Source organism: Podarcis filfolensis, assembly GCF_964270895.1.
Source record: "Podarcis filfolensis genome assembly, chromosome: 5".
Classification (NCBI taxonomy): domain Eukaryota; kingdom Metazoa; phylum Chordata; class Lepidosauria; order Squamata; family Lacertidae; genus Podarcis; species Podarcis filfolensis.
The window spans coordinates 37792516-37807358 of record NC_139608.1 but is presented as its reverse complement, the minus strand read 5'-3'; the positions used below and the strand labels follow the sequence as shown (position 1 = coordinate 37807358).

General features: G+C 44.0%; 1 protein-coding gene across 2 annotated transcripts in view; it reads left to right on the top strand.

The window, feature by feature from the left end:
• Window positions 1-1239: 1239 nt before the first annotated feature.
• Window positions 1240-14843, top strand: part of TSPEAR (thrombospondin type laminin G domain and EAR repeats) — a 36076-nt gene continuing 22472 nt past the window's right edge. Inside the window, exons 1-4 of one of the 2 annotated variants that reach the window (XM_083616283.1) lie at window positions 1698-1799; window positions 10100-10143; window positions 11485-11705; window positions 13500-13738. In XM_083616283.1, the coding sequence (XP_083472409.1) occupies window positions 11550-11705; window positions 13500-13738 (395 nt within the window). In that variant the 5' untranslated portion in view covers window positions 1698-1799; window positions 10100-10143; window positions 11485-11549. Of the gene's footprint in view, window positions 1800-10099; window positions 10144-11484; window positions 11706-13499; window positions 13739-14843 lie in introns of both variants that reach the window. The other variant, XM_083616282.1, reaches the window with a different exon arrangement.

Here is a 14843-nt window from a genome sequence, read left to right as displayed (position 1 = left end):
TTGTACAAGGCAGCTTCCTATATTGCTTTCCTGGAACAGGCAGTTGTGTCAGTCTTGTCATGGTCAGACCATTGTCTTGTAGAAGCTCAGATGTCTGTGGCACAAAGCCTTCCATTTCTGGGTCTGATTGGAATGTTATGCTCTGGAGATTGATGAATCCCCTTGGTTTCCAGCACAGCATGTATGCAGGGCGGTGGCGGAGAGGGAAGGATCTAGTCATAGACCTTTTTGTCGAGACTCAAGATGCTAATCAGGGCTGTTCCCTGTCAAGAACAGCCTGGAAGAAGTATTTGAACGGGTCCAAATTCACCACGATGGTGCAAAACGAATTGGCACAGAATGGTGCCCATGTTCTTCCTAGGCATTCATTTATTATTTTCCAAGGAAACAGTCCCCATTGTTAAAGAACTGCATTCTCATTTTTGTGGCCACAGTAATTGGATGTTTGCTATTATCTAGAGACCTTGCAGCTCTGTCTCTAATTCTACTGTTTTAAATTTAATGAGCTTCTCAAGCTGTATGTTTTCTTGCACTTTTCTCATCCCACCCCACCCGTCTCACAGCCACCGCCTCATCTCAGGGAAATCCACAGCTTCACCAACCTCAAAGTGAACATCTCTGTGTGTACATATCACACATTTAAAGTACATTTAAAACACATGATTTATCCCAAATAATCATGTGCGCTGGAGTTTACCTTTCACAGCGCTTACACTACAGTTCCCAGAACTCTTTGGAGGAAGCTATGTGCTCTACATGCGGTTTTTAATGCCTGGTTTGTACGCAGCTTAAACCCAGCAGCATCAGTTTCCTTTGTTTTCTGCGCATAGATTCCAAATTGAGTTTTGGCAGCATTTAGACAGGCAGCTAACTCCCTTCAATTGCAGTAATATTGGTGGTGTGAAGCACTGCCTAGTTATTTCAGAATCCCTTTTTTTCCTGCAAAACTCTGGTGGGTGGGAATAATTACAGAGCCGGGAAGACAAGGCACATAACACACGCACATGGCTCTATCTTAATCTAGGCTTGCAGCATCACGGTAGATGAGATGATGATGATTTCAGGTGCACACAAAAGCTGAGCTCCTCCTCCTGCTCTTTTTCTGCCATGCCCTCTGAACACTGGCTCTGCTGGAGAGGGAAATTCCTTTGCTTAAACATTAAAACCCAACCTCAAGAGGGCTGGGCAAAAGATGAAAAGCTCCCCAAGGCAGTACTTCTCCTCCTCTTTTTCAGGCTAGTTTCCATTTAAATGTCTGCAAAGGCAGCCTCCTGCTGTTGCTTATTTTGTGGCTGGTGGGAGGTCTCTTTCTCCCTGCGTCTTCAGGATGGGGCATTTCAGCAACTAGACACCAGGAAGCCACTTTCTGGCTTTCCTCTGCTGATTATGTTTGTGCTTCCCTTTGGGGAGAATGCCTCTTACCTTGCAGCCTAATAATAGCAGCTGGCTAAGCCTGGACAAGTGGTTTTAGGTGGCACTGGGAGGAAAGCCTGATGAGGAGAAGCAGAGAGAGGGAGAATTCAGACTGTGGTCACCAGCCTGATACAACCCCTTCTTCTAGGAGGGGCAGGAACCTTGGAGGGCTTGGTCACTCCTTGTAGGTGCCCCCCAACAAGATGTTCCTGTAAGGTCTCTGAATGACCCAAGAGCAGAGGTTTAGGATATGAGGAGATTAGATGATGACCAGGAGTGACAAAGTTCTCCGATGTCTGCTCTGCTAATGGTCTGGGCTGTGCTTCTGCACTGGGGGATTGAGCAGACCCTGGCCAGAGGAGGAAAGTCATGGGAGCACTGCACAGGTAAGAAGGGCTGGGGTGTCAGTACTGGGGTGGTTGGCTACACTTCATCCTCTGATCTTCAGCTCCTCAAATGAACTTGCCTTCTAAATATGGAATCATGATTATATTGCAGAGCTCAAATACATGGGCTCCTTACCACCACCACCCCCGAAATAAACCATGATGTGTGGAATTAAAAGATGGGAGGGACAGCAAAGATATCATGTAGGGTTGAAGTAGAATTTTTTTATATAAAACAACAACAACAACTGGCTGCTTTGGACTTTTCTGTGTCAGGTTCCATTTCAGCTGTGCAGAACCCTTGTGTGGAGGAGCATCTCTTGGCGAGACAAGAACTGTGTTACTGTATTAGTTAACCTGGAAGTTAGTTTTCTTTCAGCTCTGTCATGTTATCTAGTTGTGAGTGAAAGTGAGTTATGTTGATGAGCCTTTTGAGAGCGATGCTTTCCCCCCCCCTCACACTTGTTCTTCGAGAAATCTCAGTTGATTAAAGCAAAAGTGCCACGCTGCCCGATCCTGTGCATGTTTGATCAGAGGTCCTCCTGTGGTTGATGTGTTTGGGATGGTAGCCGTAGTAAATTTACTAAAATATCATTTGATGGAAACTTTCACAGCATTCAGGAAGGAGAAGATTTTGACACACACACCCCAGTCCCCTCTTCCAATTAGCCATGTATTCAAAGATGCATTCTTGGAAGTTGCAAATTCTTGGGGCTGTTAACTGTGATAGGGTTGCCATATTTCAAAAAGTAAAAACACCCCGAAAGTTGTTGACCTTTTTAAAGGAAAAGTTGTTGAGCTATTTTTTAGACAAACTCCAGCGTTGTCAAGCTGTTTTTTTTTTACAATTTTTTTTTTTTTACAAATTGGCTTCAGTTTCAGCCCTTTGATCTCTACAGTTATTGGAATCACAGCCGTGGAGACATATATGCTGGGTCTGCTGAAATAACTTTTAGAAGGACCTTTTTAATACAGAAAACCCGTGCACAATTGTTGCCCCTAATGAAGGCACTTGTTGAAATGTTTAGTCGCATTAATAAACTCTCCTGTCACCTGTTTGAAGCTCACCTTATTCTGCATTTCTGGGCAGATTTGGTGCTGTTATTATTATTTTTTAAATCCCTTCCACTTTTCTTTCTTTTTCTATTTCAGTCTCGCATATTAACATATTTTGCATGGTAAGTGCTGCTCCACATGTTACAACACTGCTGCATTGAGGACACATCTGTCTAGCTATTGACATGCAACCCACATCACAAATGACCACGCAAGGGACATATGCCAACAAGCTGTGGTTTTCAGTGCTTCCCAAGTATGGGCACAGAGCAAAATAAACCCCACGTGTGCAACCATTGCACATTACTGTCTTCATCTGAGGTTTACATTCATTTCTAAAATGCATTCCTTCTGCATAGGAATTTTGTTCTACATCTAACAAAACAGCTCTAGCTTTGAGACTCGGTTCAAATGTTCATGCTGTGCTGGAGCTACTGATCCTTGTTAAAAGCACCAGAGAAATTGTTTCTCTCTTTGCAAGTGTCTACACGAATATAGAAAATGAATGAGTTTGCCATCTTTAGCTGATGACTAGTTATATGCATTGCCTTCATTTGCCTCTACTAAACAGTTATTTTGGGGTGGGCGGAGAGAATCTACCCCATAGTTAACTCACTGGGTTTTCAGGATTTGTCAATGTAATTTTAATTTTGCATAGAAATCAAACCATTTATATTTTGATTTGTTGTTAACAGCATTTAATACACAGCTTGTTTGCAAATAGAACTTCTAAGCGCTTTACTAATGGCAGGGTTGATGCAAATCATAAACCTGACAGAAAGAATAAAAGCAAGTATAAACACAAAATGCTAAATTCCCCTTGGAATCACAAGAATTAAATCTTAAATATTCATATAACATGATAGTTTATGTGCCCATGGGCTTATCTGTAAGTGTAATTACAGCTAGGCATGCCTGGTCAACATTTTTTTGATGCCTTCTCTTGGCAAGTGGGGAATATTATAACAGGCAGCGATGTGGTTTCTGGATTGTCCCAAGACACATTGCAGTGAATGAGCTCAACAGGGTAGTCTGGAAATGTCCATTTGCAAGTCCAAATCTATTCTGACATGTTTTCTTTTCTGCACACCGTTTGAATTTTGGTGAGTTCAGCATTTCCCTGCACATATCTGAGGGTGTCCAGTGTTTGGAACTGGCCCGTAAGATACGTAACTAACAAGGAACCAATTGAATACACTTTTAAAAATATATCTGCACATATTTTCTCCCCTCACCAATACAAAATCAAAGCAGTTTCAGTCATTAGTAATCTGTCTTGCTTTGAACCTGAGAATAAAAACTCAATTCCAGTAAGAAAAAGGACTAGCGTCAATTTCAGCAGGGTCATTTCAAGGACAAAAGCCTCCCGAGTACAGAACATTTCTGAATTACCCCTCCATGGAAAAAGGAGAGCAAAATGTTCGAACAGACTGCATAAGTTCTTCAAAGCTCTTTATAGTTACATATTGCTAAGTGCTTTTAGTCTTTGAAACTAAGTGATGAGTGATGTGTGATTATTTCTATTCCACTTGTGGTTCTTTTCCATTCATATCAGCAGTGGGAAACATGTGGCCCTCCAGATGTTGTTGGAGTCCCTACTCCTAGTCTAGCAACATCTGGAGGGTTCCTCACCCAACTGACCAAGCATAGCGAATCTCTCTCTCTCTCTCTCTCTCTCTGTGTGTGTGTGTGTGTGTGTAAGAGAGAGAGAGAGAGAGGGAAGTGTAAACTGAGTATATGTTACTTAAACTATTCTTCCATATGTGTCTTAAATAAGCAAGATTCTTTGATTCCTGAAGTTAGTAATCTAGGATAATGAACTGATTTCTGGACAGCACAGCAATACACAATTTTATGCTTGTGTATTGTACCTCTCCGGGTGCTTTCAAAAAGGGATTTAATATGGTGGTGTTGGTGTTGCAAATGGGTCGTTGAGAACAGCTTTGGTTTTCCTCACCAAGGGTAAATTTGGGGGAGGGGAATACAGACTAGTGTTTTGATTTCGATGTTTTGTGGATGCTTCAAAAATCTTGTGCGTGCGAGGAGCACACCGAACCCAGAAGAAACACCTGGCTTGCTCCTGATGTCTCTCCACATAGTTGGGTTCTTCTTCTGGGGCCGCTGAGCAATCTCTAGGAATGCAAGTTTGATTTCAGCCCATTTCCTAGGTTTTCTTTATTTTAAATTACTGAAACAATTGCACAGTTATACTCTCCTGGAAGTGACATTGCCGGTGCCTTTCCCACTGTTAAAAAAACTATATTGCCTTATGTCAACTGTTGGAAGTTATTTAAAATGTAGTCAAGGGAAATAATGGGGGAATCCCCATTCCATGGTAAATTTTACCTTTTGAACCCCGGATGAGATTTCTTTTGCCAGGTTCAGGTCTGCGTTTATTTTTACGGTGCGCTGAAGCAGGGAAATCCCCTCTGCATCCTGAGCCTTAATGTTTGGTATTGTAATACTGTACTGCAAGACATTAATTTCCATATGTTATCCTTTCAGATGAAGGATTTGTGTATTGCATGGGGTATTTCAAATATCTAGAATTGCGATAAGATCAGGATCTTCTATGGTTCTGTTACATAATCTAAACACAAGACAACAACAGCCCCCTCTTAGACTACTTATATTGAATTTATCGGTGGCAGAAAATGTTGCATTTGTCAGGCAGTGGAAATGGCTTTCTGCACCATCTGCTAAATATTAACTCATTAAAATAACAGGGACCATGGAGATGGATAAATTAATGGATTGTATCTGAAGAAGAAACAATATTCAGTCTTAAGTTTTTTATTTGAAAAATGAGGGAAAGGCACAGAAACTATATCATGCTAGGCGAAGATTTCTTTCGTGTGTGAGTTTTTAAATCTGTTTCAATCTTAGTCTTTACCAAGGAAAAATAATTGTAACCCTTTGATGGTGGGTCTGGTGCACATTTCAGTACAAACTGCACATATTAGGTGTACCAACACCTTGACTGAGCAGTGGCTCAAGGTAACCAACTAGTACATATATTATTTATTATTATTTATTAAATTTGTGAAGGAATTCCAGTGCAATCTAACTGCACAACCTTTGATTCTTTTCTTAGGATCTATTTACACAGTAGTTGTTAACCAGTCTGGTGCTACAGCACACAACTGGGAGCGTGGGAAATGCCAGCGGCACAGGAAAGCACATCTCTCATGAGCTGTGCCAGTTCTCAAAGTGAAATGTTTGCTTCAAGATTTTGCTGGAGCAGCATGGGCTGTAAAGCAAATTCCATTTGCCCACATGAATGCATCAAATCTTCAGCGTGAAGATGGATCCAGAAGCATGAAGGAAATGAAAGAATGGACAAGTGGGGGAACGTTCCCAAAGAACTCGGCCCTAGAGAAATATATAAAGCAAGACAACAATTTGCATAAGAGTGTATAAAAGCAATGGAAATACAGGGTTGTAGTCAACTAAGTCCTACTCTGACCCGGTGAAATAAATGAACCTATGTTAGTTATGGCCATTAACTTGAATGGGTCTACTCCAAGTAGGAATAGTGTTGGACGTTGCGCACATACAACACTGTACTATTTCAGTTGTTCCATCTGCATAAGCATTGTAACTTGCCCGATGAAACACCCCCTTGTCCCCCCTGTGCTGCTCTTTTAGTTCTCTCAACCCCCTTGAGCCAATTTTTGGGGGGGTGAAGGGGGAGGGGATGGGGGAAAGCCCTGTTGCACAAGTAACAATTGCTATCAATTGCATATGCATTTCAGCTGTAGACCGAAACATCTAAGGCAGTATTTGACTAAACAGTTCCCCTAGCATGAGGAGTTTTCAGTTCACAGTGAAAGTTCCCTGTGCAACCGCTAAATGTGTTCTAGTGGTGCCCCCAACCCTTCAGAACAAATTATGGGGTGCGAGCAGGGAGAAGAGAGTGTGGGGAGTTCCATTCTGCAGCTAAAATTCCTTGAGCTTGGGCAGTGCTTTTCTTCTAGAAAAAAAGGTGTCAGTACAGCGTACCATTGAGTGTCCAAAGGAAAAAAGCGCTGCACTTGGGAAACTCTTTAGTAAGAAGGCTGATCTAGAAAGCTCTCAAATGAAGCCTTTGTTTTGAGACAGGAATTTTTAAATTGAGACATGATGGGCATGCAGAGGCCCTGATCCACACCCCTTTCTAGAGTTTACCCACATAGGCTTCTGAGTTTCAGTTTAAAATAATTAACTGGAACATGTTCAACAGGAGAACTCAGCCAACTAGCCTTAAGTCTGAGAGCTGTGCTGAATTCCTGCTACAGGAATGGAGAATGGCCTCCATCTCTTAGGGCCTGGCACACATCTGCCATCCGATGAACAACCAGACTGATGGATAACTGGCAAAGTTGAACGCATTGCATGTACTGACAATACCAAAGGCTGATTCTCTCCAGTGTGGTTCAGAGACATGAGGAACCACTCCCAGTACACCTGGCAGGTGCTTCCATCACAACCTTTTAGAGCTGCCAGATCAAACCCACTGAACTGATGGTTGCACGTGGCCGATATTAAGATGTCATGTAGTTTTTAGAACGCTTGTGTATTATGCAACCTGATGCTTTTTTGAGTGTTTTCACATAGAAGATATGAAGGGCATATTCCTCACTCCCAACCCCAGTTGTATAATAACTTCAAGTGAACATGTTAATATGAATGTTTGCTGTGGAGATTTTGCAGGAAAGGCATTACGCTTGCAAGTTCAAACACCTTATACAAATGAAAAACGGACGTTTAAATCATATGCAGCATAAATATCTCAAGGAGGCTGCTGTGCTTGTGAGGTTCTGAGGGACTTTGTGCATCCAGAGTGCTATGCCAGTTTGGTTATTTTAGAAGCCGCGCTGCAGTCAGGCTGCTTTCCCTCCCTGCTTTCTTCTCTTTCGGGCCCAATCGCTTTGCCAGCCAAGGGAGATTTAGGCTCCTGTGTAACTTAAGAGCTTTTGAAAAGGCTGCCCCAGGCATTCCCTTGATCTCTCCGATGATGTGGCCCTCCTCGAGTCTCTGTTAAAAGTGAAAGAAGGATCTAGCCAGAGTCTTCGCAACATAATTTGCCTCACTTCTCTCAAGTATCCGCAGCTGCTGTTCTGTAATCATTAATAAGATTCTGCATAATCCCTCGCTGCACTTTAATCATTAAGAGCGTCTGTATAATGTGGGAGGTGAACTGAAAATAACTGCTTTGGCTTTCATTTTACGTCAGTTTGAGACCGAGGTGCTCCACCATCTCTGAGGAATCTGTCTGCAAGCCACAGACAGCTGAGCTGCTCAAAGTGCCTGTGGTAACCTACCACAGTCAGTCTTCCCATTGAGAAAAGAAACGCGGAGCAGCTTTGTCTACTTGAGGAGGCGCATCACCCCTAGGGATCTAGGAGAAGGGATCTGATTTTTTAAAATGGGTAGTTCATTTACATCAGGGGGTGTCAACATTTTTGGACTCCCATGGGCCAGCGGTGGAGTGTGCTTTAATGGCGTCCAGGGCGGGCGCACACATGTGCCGGGAGAGCTGGACAAAAGGAGCCCACTGCATGCCAGCCTAGCCCTTGCCAAAGCGATACCAGCCCTGAGCCTCTTTGCAAGGCTGGAATGATCCCAGCCTCATGAAACAGCACAAAGCTGGTTTGGGGAGGGCAGTGGGGGCAGCAGCCCCACCCAAGAAATGTGCCCCCCCAAGCCCATGCCATGGGCACATTTACAAACTAGAAAAACTGTTGTGGGCATCTGGCATGCAGCACACTCACCCTCCCCCACATGCACACAGGGTTCCTGCAGACACCCCTTTTTTCACATCCATGATCCTTTGTGCTCATGGTGCTATTAGCTGCTCAAACATGATCCCACTTTCAACACAGTTTGCATCTGCAAAAGTTTAGGGGCAGTCGCACTGCTTCATTTCCAATCAGTGCATATCCCATAACTTCCTGCTTCCTGTTTATTTTTGTCCCAGTCTTGTTGCTCCGTAGCAGGGGTCAGCAAGGTTTATCTTGCCTGGGCTGGATTGGTCCCATGGAGATCCCTCCATGGGCTGGATCGCATGCGCATGAGTGTGCACTCCCGCAATTTCCGGTGTCTGTGGATGTGCAGATGCAATTTCCAGCACCGCAGAAGTGAGTCCCCGTGCCGCACTGGTTTAGCGCAGCGCATGAGTGGGCAACTCAATTCGAGGGTAGCTCATGGGCCAGTCAAACAACCTCCGCAAGCCACTTCTGGCCCCTGGGCCTTAGGTTGCTGACCCCTACTCTGTAGCCTCCCTGGGCAGCAGTCATGTGGTAGCATTGAGGAAACGTCACACAACAAATGAAAGCAGAATAAATCCGCCACTAATATAGCACCTGTGTGGAGGGGCACTCACTCACCCCTCTCCTGTAACCCCAGTTATTAGACTTGGGAGAGACAAAAGGAAATAAGAAGCCAAACCTATTTTAGATGTTATATATGCATGCGTGGAGGTGCAGAAGTTTGTTGTGTATGTCCTACCTCCATGCATCCATCTGAAGATACATCAAAACATGTAGGGTCTTTCAGATCTCAAAACTAATATATATAGATGTGCACATGCCTCTCACCATTCTTGCATTCATAAAACATCTGCAAGGGGGTAAACTTGAGGGGTAGGGAAAAGCCCAGTAGCTTTGATGTGACTAACGGCATGCTGACTGATACAGGAAATGAAAACAAAATTAATGACAGCATCCAACCAACTCTGGTGAATCAGTTGCAGGCACAGGATAATTTACTTTGCCAATCTTTAGTTGGGATAGATGAATGCAATTTTTTTGAGTTGCACAACTCTTCAAGGTAGCTTATTCAACCTAGATCAAGGGAAAAGCTGGCTGCCTGTCTGCTGTGGCTGCCCAACTGGATTTATTGGCTCTTAATCCCAAACGAGGAAGGTTAGAACCGCAACTCAAGGCTGTCTACATTTACCATACTTTTAAAGCACATGACTCCCCCCAAATAATCAAGGAACTGTGTTGGTTAACAACAGGTGCTGGAAATGGTACCTCTGTGAGGGGTAAACTGCAGTACCAGAATTTTTGGAGGGGAGTCATGTGTGTATGGAGCCTTCCTTACTTCCAACTATTAATGACAGAATTACAAAATAGCTATCACTTCCATACAATTATCAGGCAATATTCTTGCAATGGCTCAAGACCACCATTTCCTTTTGCTCCTTAGGCAAAGAATAGCAGTTAATTTAAAATGTAGGTTTCTTTTTTTTCCTTTTTAAGGAAAGAAATTATATAGGTGCTGCATAAGCATGTGGAGCCTCCAGGTAAGGTTTAATCCCTTCCTATTTGCCCCCACCCCCCAGCACAATATTTGGGAAGACATCAAACGGTGGGTGTTTTCCCTGCTGCTAAATGGACCTAATTTGGTGTTGCTGGTGTTTGTTTGAAACACCGCAGACAATCTTCATGCGGCTCAGCTGGTCCTGCAAGGCTGGTGTCTGTGCTTACCAGATGTTTTCTGTCATAGAGGCTTATCCTCTTTCCCTCAGTCCATGTGATTCCCTAGGGCCACACATGTGTCTTGCTTTCTTCTGTGAATAATTTGAATTATTTGGAAACTGCCTATCTTTTTGTGGATGTAGATTTGAGTGAGTTTGTTGCGTAACAAAGATAGCTAGGCTTGAGGCCAAATCCCTGGAACCTCATATCCATATCTATCTAGTAATGCTGCAGTTGTCGGATTCTGGGCTTCTGAAATCACCTGTTTGTAGAGCATTCATCCTGATTTGATTGCACAAAACTCACATGGAGGTTAGACGATGTCTGGTCTTTATTAATCAGCTCAGGACTGCAATACCTCAACGACTGCCTCTCCCCATATAAATTCATCCTGGCTGTGTTCATCATCCGAGGCCCTTCTTTGTGTGCCTCTCCAGTGGCTCTCAGTTTGTGAAATTCTCTTCCCAGTGAGGTTCACCTGGCACCTTCATTATATAGTCATACCTCGTGTTACGTTTGCTTCACGTTGTGGCTTTGCAGGTTACGAATGTGGCAAACCTGGAAGTGTTTACTTCCGGGTTCACCGCATGCGCATGCGCATGCGCAGAAGCGGCACTCTACTCATGGACTTTTTGGGGTGCGAACGGCACCCCAGAACAGATCGTGTTTGTAAGTAGAGGTATCACTGTATATATATTTAGGTGACAGGTGAAAATGTTCCTCTTCAACCAGATCTTTGGCTGATTTATATTTTACTGCCTTTTAAATGTGTTTGTGGGAGGGTGGGGCTATTGTTTTATAATTTTGGTTTTAACTACTCATTTGTGTTTTCATCTTGCATTTCTATCTTGTGAACTGCCCTGAGATGGAATAAGTGTTTAGTTTCAAAAAATAAAAGATACTTGCTTTCAATAAGGGATGTCTGGCAACCATAGGACTTGATGGTCCACTTTCAGTTCTATGTCAATGTCCTTTTTAACCAATGTTTGGTTAAAAAAAACAGATGGATTAAGAAAAAATCTTCTGCATGCAGCCAGCTAATCAGTTCTTCCCATAATTTTGATTTATCTGGAAGCTGTTTTCCTGACATAAGTGCCTGGCCTTTGCAGCCCTTTGCTGTGTTTCCCCAGTTTTAGTAATGCCTTTTGGTGCTGTCTCTGGTGTAGATCTGCGTCCTTTGGATATTCTCTCCGAAGTGGTTCCTGTGAATGGGGTGAAGAGTGGGATACGGATGATCCAGATCCAAGGAGCACGTGGCTTCCAGTTCTCTGCAATGCGCCCTCGCTTTCTCAGTTTTCCAGCATCACGGATTTTCATATACTGTGACATCTTCCCAGAGGAATTCTCCATTGTGGTCACCCTAAAAGCTTTCCCCATGCAGTCCAAGGTAAGCATGTGGTAGGCTTTTTTTTTTACACTAGAGCAGAATCACGTATCCAGAATCACGTATCCACTGATAAAATTGTGGTTGGTGAATTCAGTTTTCTAAACCTGAGCTTAATTAATACTGTAATCAATTTGGCAAACTTCGCAATATCACGTGATTTAAATAACTCATCCCATATAAACTCTGACTGGAACAGTTGTTGGCAAATTTACTTGGATGTAAATGTACTCGGATGCCTGATAGAATCACTATGCATAATTTATGCTGTAGGTGATGAAATAAAACTGTCACAGGTGACAAGAGATAATCTTTAATTGGTCATGATGTACTTTATGAATTAGATCCTTAAAAAAAGAACTTGGAAAAACATCCTGGGGTTTGCTTTTTTCTGGATTGTGATAGCACAGGAAACAAAATGAAACTGGAGCTTGATTCTATCTTTATTTGGAAGTTAGGCTGCGTACACACACCCTGTTTACTCTGCATCCAGTGTGTTCCCACCACAGGTTTGGGAATCGGTATACACACAATATTTGCCTATATCCTGTCATTTCTTATGAAATACAATGGTACCTTGGTTCTCGAACTCAATCCATTCTGGAAGTCTGTTCAACTTCCAAAACGTTCAAAAACCAAGGCGCGGCTTCTAATTGGCTGATTGGCCCCAGAAGCAATGTCGACAGCTGAAATGGATGTTCGGCTTCCAAAAAATGTTCACAAATCGGAACACTTACTTCTGGGTTTGTGGCATTCAGGAGCCAATTTGTTTGTCAACTAAGCCGTTCGGGAACCAAGGTTCCACTGTACTGTGTTTTGAGGTGTTCCCTGCCATACCAGTTTCAATCTGAAGTTACCGTATTTTTTGCCCCATAGGGCGCACTGGCCCATAGGGCGCACCTAGTTTTTTGAGGGGGAAATAAAGAAAAAAAATTTATTTGCCCCTCAGGCATGGGGCTGGGGTGGGGGAAGCCCAAGCTTCCCCTGACCCCAGCCCCCAGAACAGGCTGCTATCTGCAAGCCTAGGGAGCCCGGCAGGAAGTCGCGCCGGGCTCCCACGGCTTGCGGATATCTGCCCAAAGCCCGGGGCACGCTGAGCACGCCCCAGGCTTCAGGATGCAGGCAGCTCTCCGCAAGCCGTGGGAGAGCTGCACGACTTCGCGCCGGGCTCCCATGGCTTGCGAATAGCTTCCTGAAACCTGATGAGTGAGAGGGGTTGATGCGCACCGACTCCTCTTGCTCTCCAGGCTTCAGCGAAAGCCTGCATTCGCCCCATAGGACGCACACACATTTCCCCTTCATTTTTGGAGGGGGAAAAGTGCATCCTATAGGGCGAAAAATACGGTAGCCAGAGAAGCCCCTAGATGTGTTTTAAGGTGGTGTACCCAGGGAACTGGGAATTGCAGTTCTCTGAGGTAAATAGGCGCATCCTAACAACTCTCAGCACTCTTGACAAACCGCACTTCCCAGGATTCTTTGGAAGGAAGCCATGACAGTTAAAAGTGGTATGGTACTGCTTTAAATGTATTGTGAAGATGGGGCCAGAGTGCTCAGAAAATTAATTTAGTGATTCATATGCTGGTAGAAGAAAATAATGTATTTCAGGCTGACAAGCTTATCTGTGTTTTCAAAAAATGAGTTTCGGAGGACATTTATTCTGTGAACCTTATTGTTCCTCCGATGCTTAGGATTAAAGGTTTTCTTTTCTTTTTTACAAAAGATTTTGACAGGTCAGGTTGATAAATAGGAGGAGCAGGAGGAAGCTTTCCGACTAACAGCCTTTAACTGTCCTTTCAGAGAAACGAGTACATCTTTACAGTTTTGGAGGAAAACAGTGACACTCTGCTGCTTGGACTCCGCTATTCGAGGAATAAAATTCACTTCATCTTCTGGAGCAGAGAGCTTTCCAATGGCTGGCAGACACGGGTCACCTTCCGGGACATATTTTTGGCAGACAATCAGTGGCACACACTGGTACTGGCAGTAACTAAAGGCTCCTTCTCTCTCACTGTGGACTGCAGCATCCCCACAGATGTGTACGTGAAGCACGTACAATTCAGGGGTAATTTTGCCACCACCACCATCCCTGGGTTGGGGTTGCATGGAAAATTGCACTGCCCAGAACTGGGAAGTCTGAAGGCTTTGTGCAAAACGTGGGAGCTCTTTTTATCAGGTCCTGGCCAAAATCTGCCTCTGGTTTTCTACAGACACACATACACACACCTCCATCTGCCTTCCAGACAAACAAGAGGCATTATCACAGGAGGAAGCGGAGGGTGTGTGAGAATGTAAGAAAAGCCTGCTGGATCAGGCCAGTGGCCTATCTAGTCCAGCATCCTGTTCTCAGAGTGGCCAGCCAGATATATGTGGCAAACTCTCTGGCAACACCCCAGCACAAGAACACTCTCCCCTCTTGCAGTTTCCGTCAACTGGTATTCAGAAGCACTACTGCCTTCGACTGTGCAGGCAGAGCACAGCCATTATGGCTAGTAGCCATTGATAGCCATACCCTGCATGTGTCCTGGGGAGGGGCTGGTAGAGAGCCCCAGGGGCTAAAGGGCTGCATTTGGGGCCCCCACCTGCTGCCTAATGGTGCCCTATACTCTAGTCTGGCCTCCAGACTATGAAAGTGGGATTGTAGATAGGGTGGGTAAGCAACTAGGACAACAAGATGCAATGTCATGGGAGTAATTAGCCTGTCATAGCCGCCTGGAAGGATTGAAGGCATAAATGGATTGCAGAAACAGCAGATAAACTGCAACCCTATTTTGCACAACTTTATAAACAAAAATATAGTACAGTGGTACCTCGGGTTAAGAACTTAATTCATTCTGGAGGTCTGTTCTTAACCTGAAACTGTTCTTAACCTGAAGCACCACTTTAGCTAATGGGGCCTCCCACTGCTGTCGCACCGCCGGAGCACAATTTCTGTTCTCATCCTGAAGCAAAGTTCTTAACCCGAGGTACTATTTCTGGGTTAGCGGAGTCTGTAATCCGAAGCGTCTGTAACCTGAAGCATCTGTAACCTGAGGTACCACTGTACAGGCGACTCCCCATTTACATGTGCTCAATAGGTGCACGACTGTGCATACACTCAGACTTTTCCAATGGTCTTTCAAATATATGCAATTTCACTTAAAT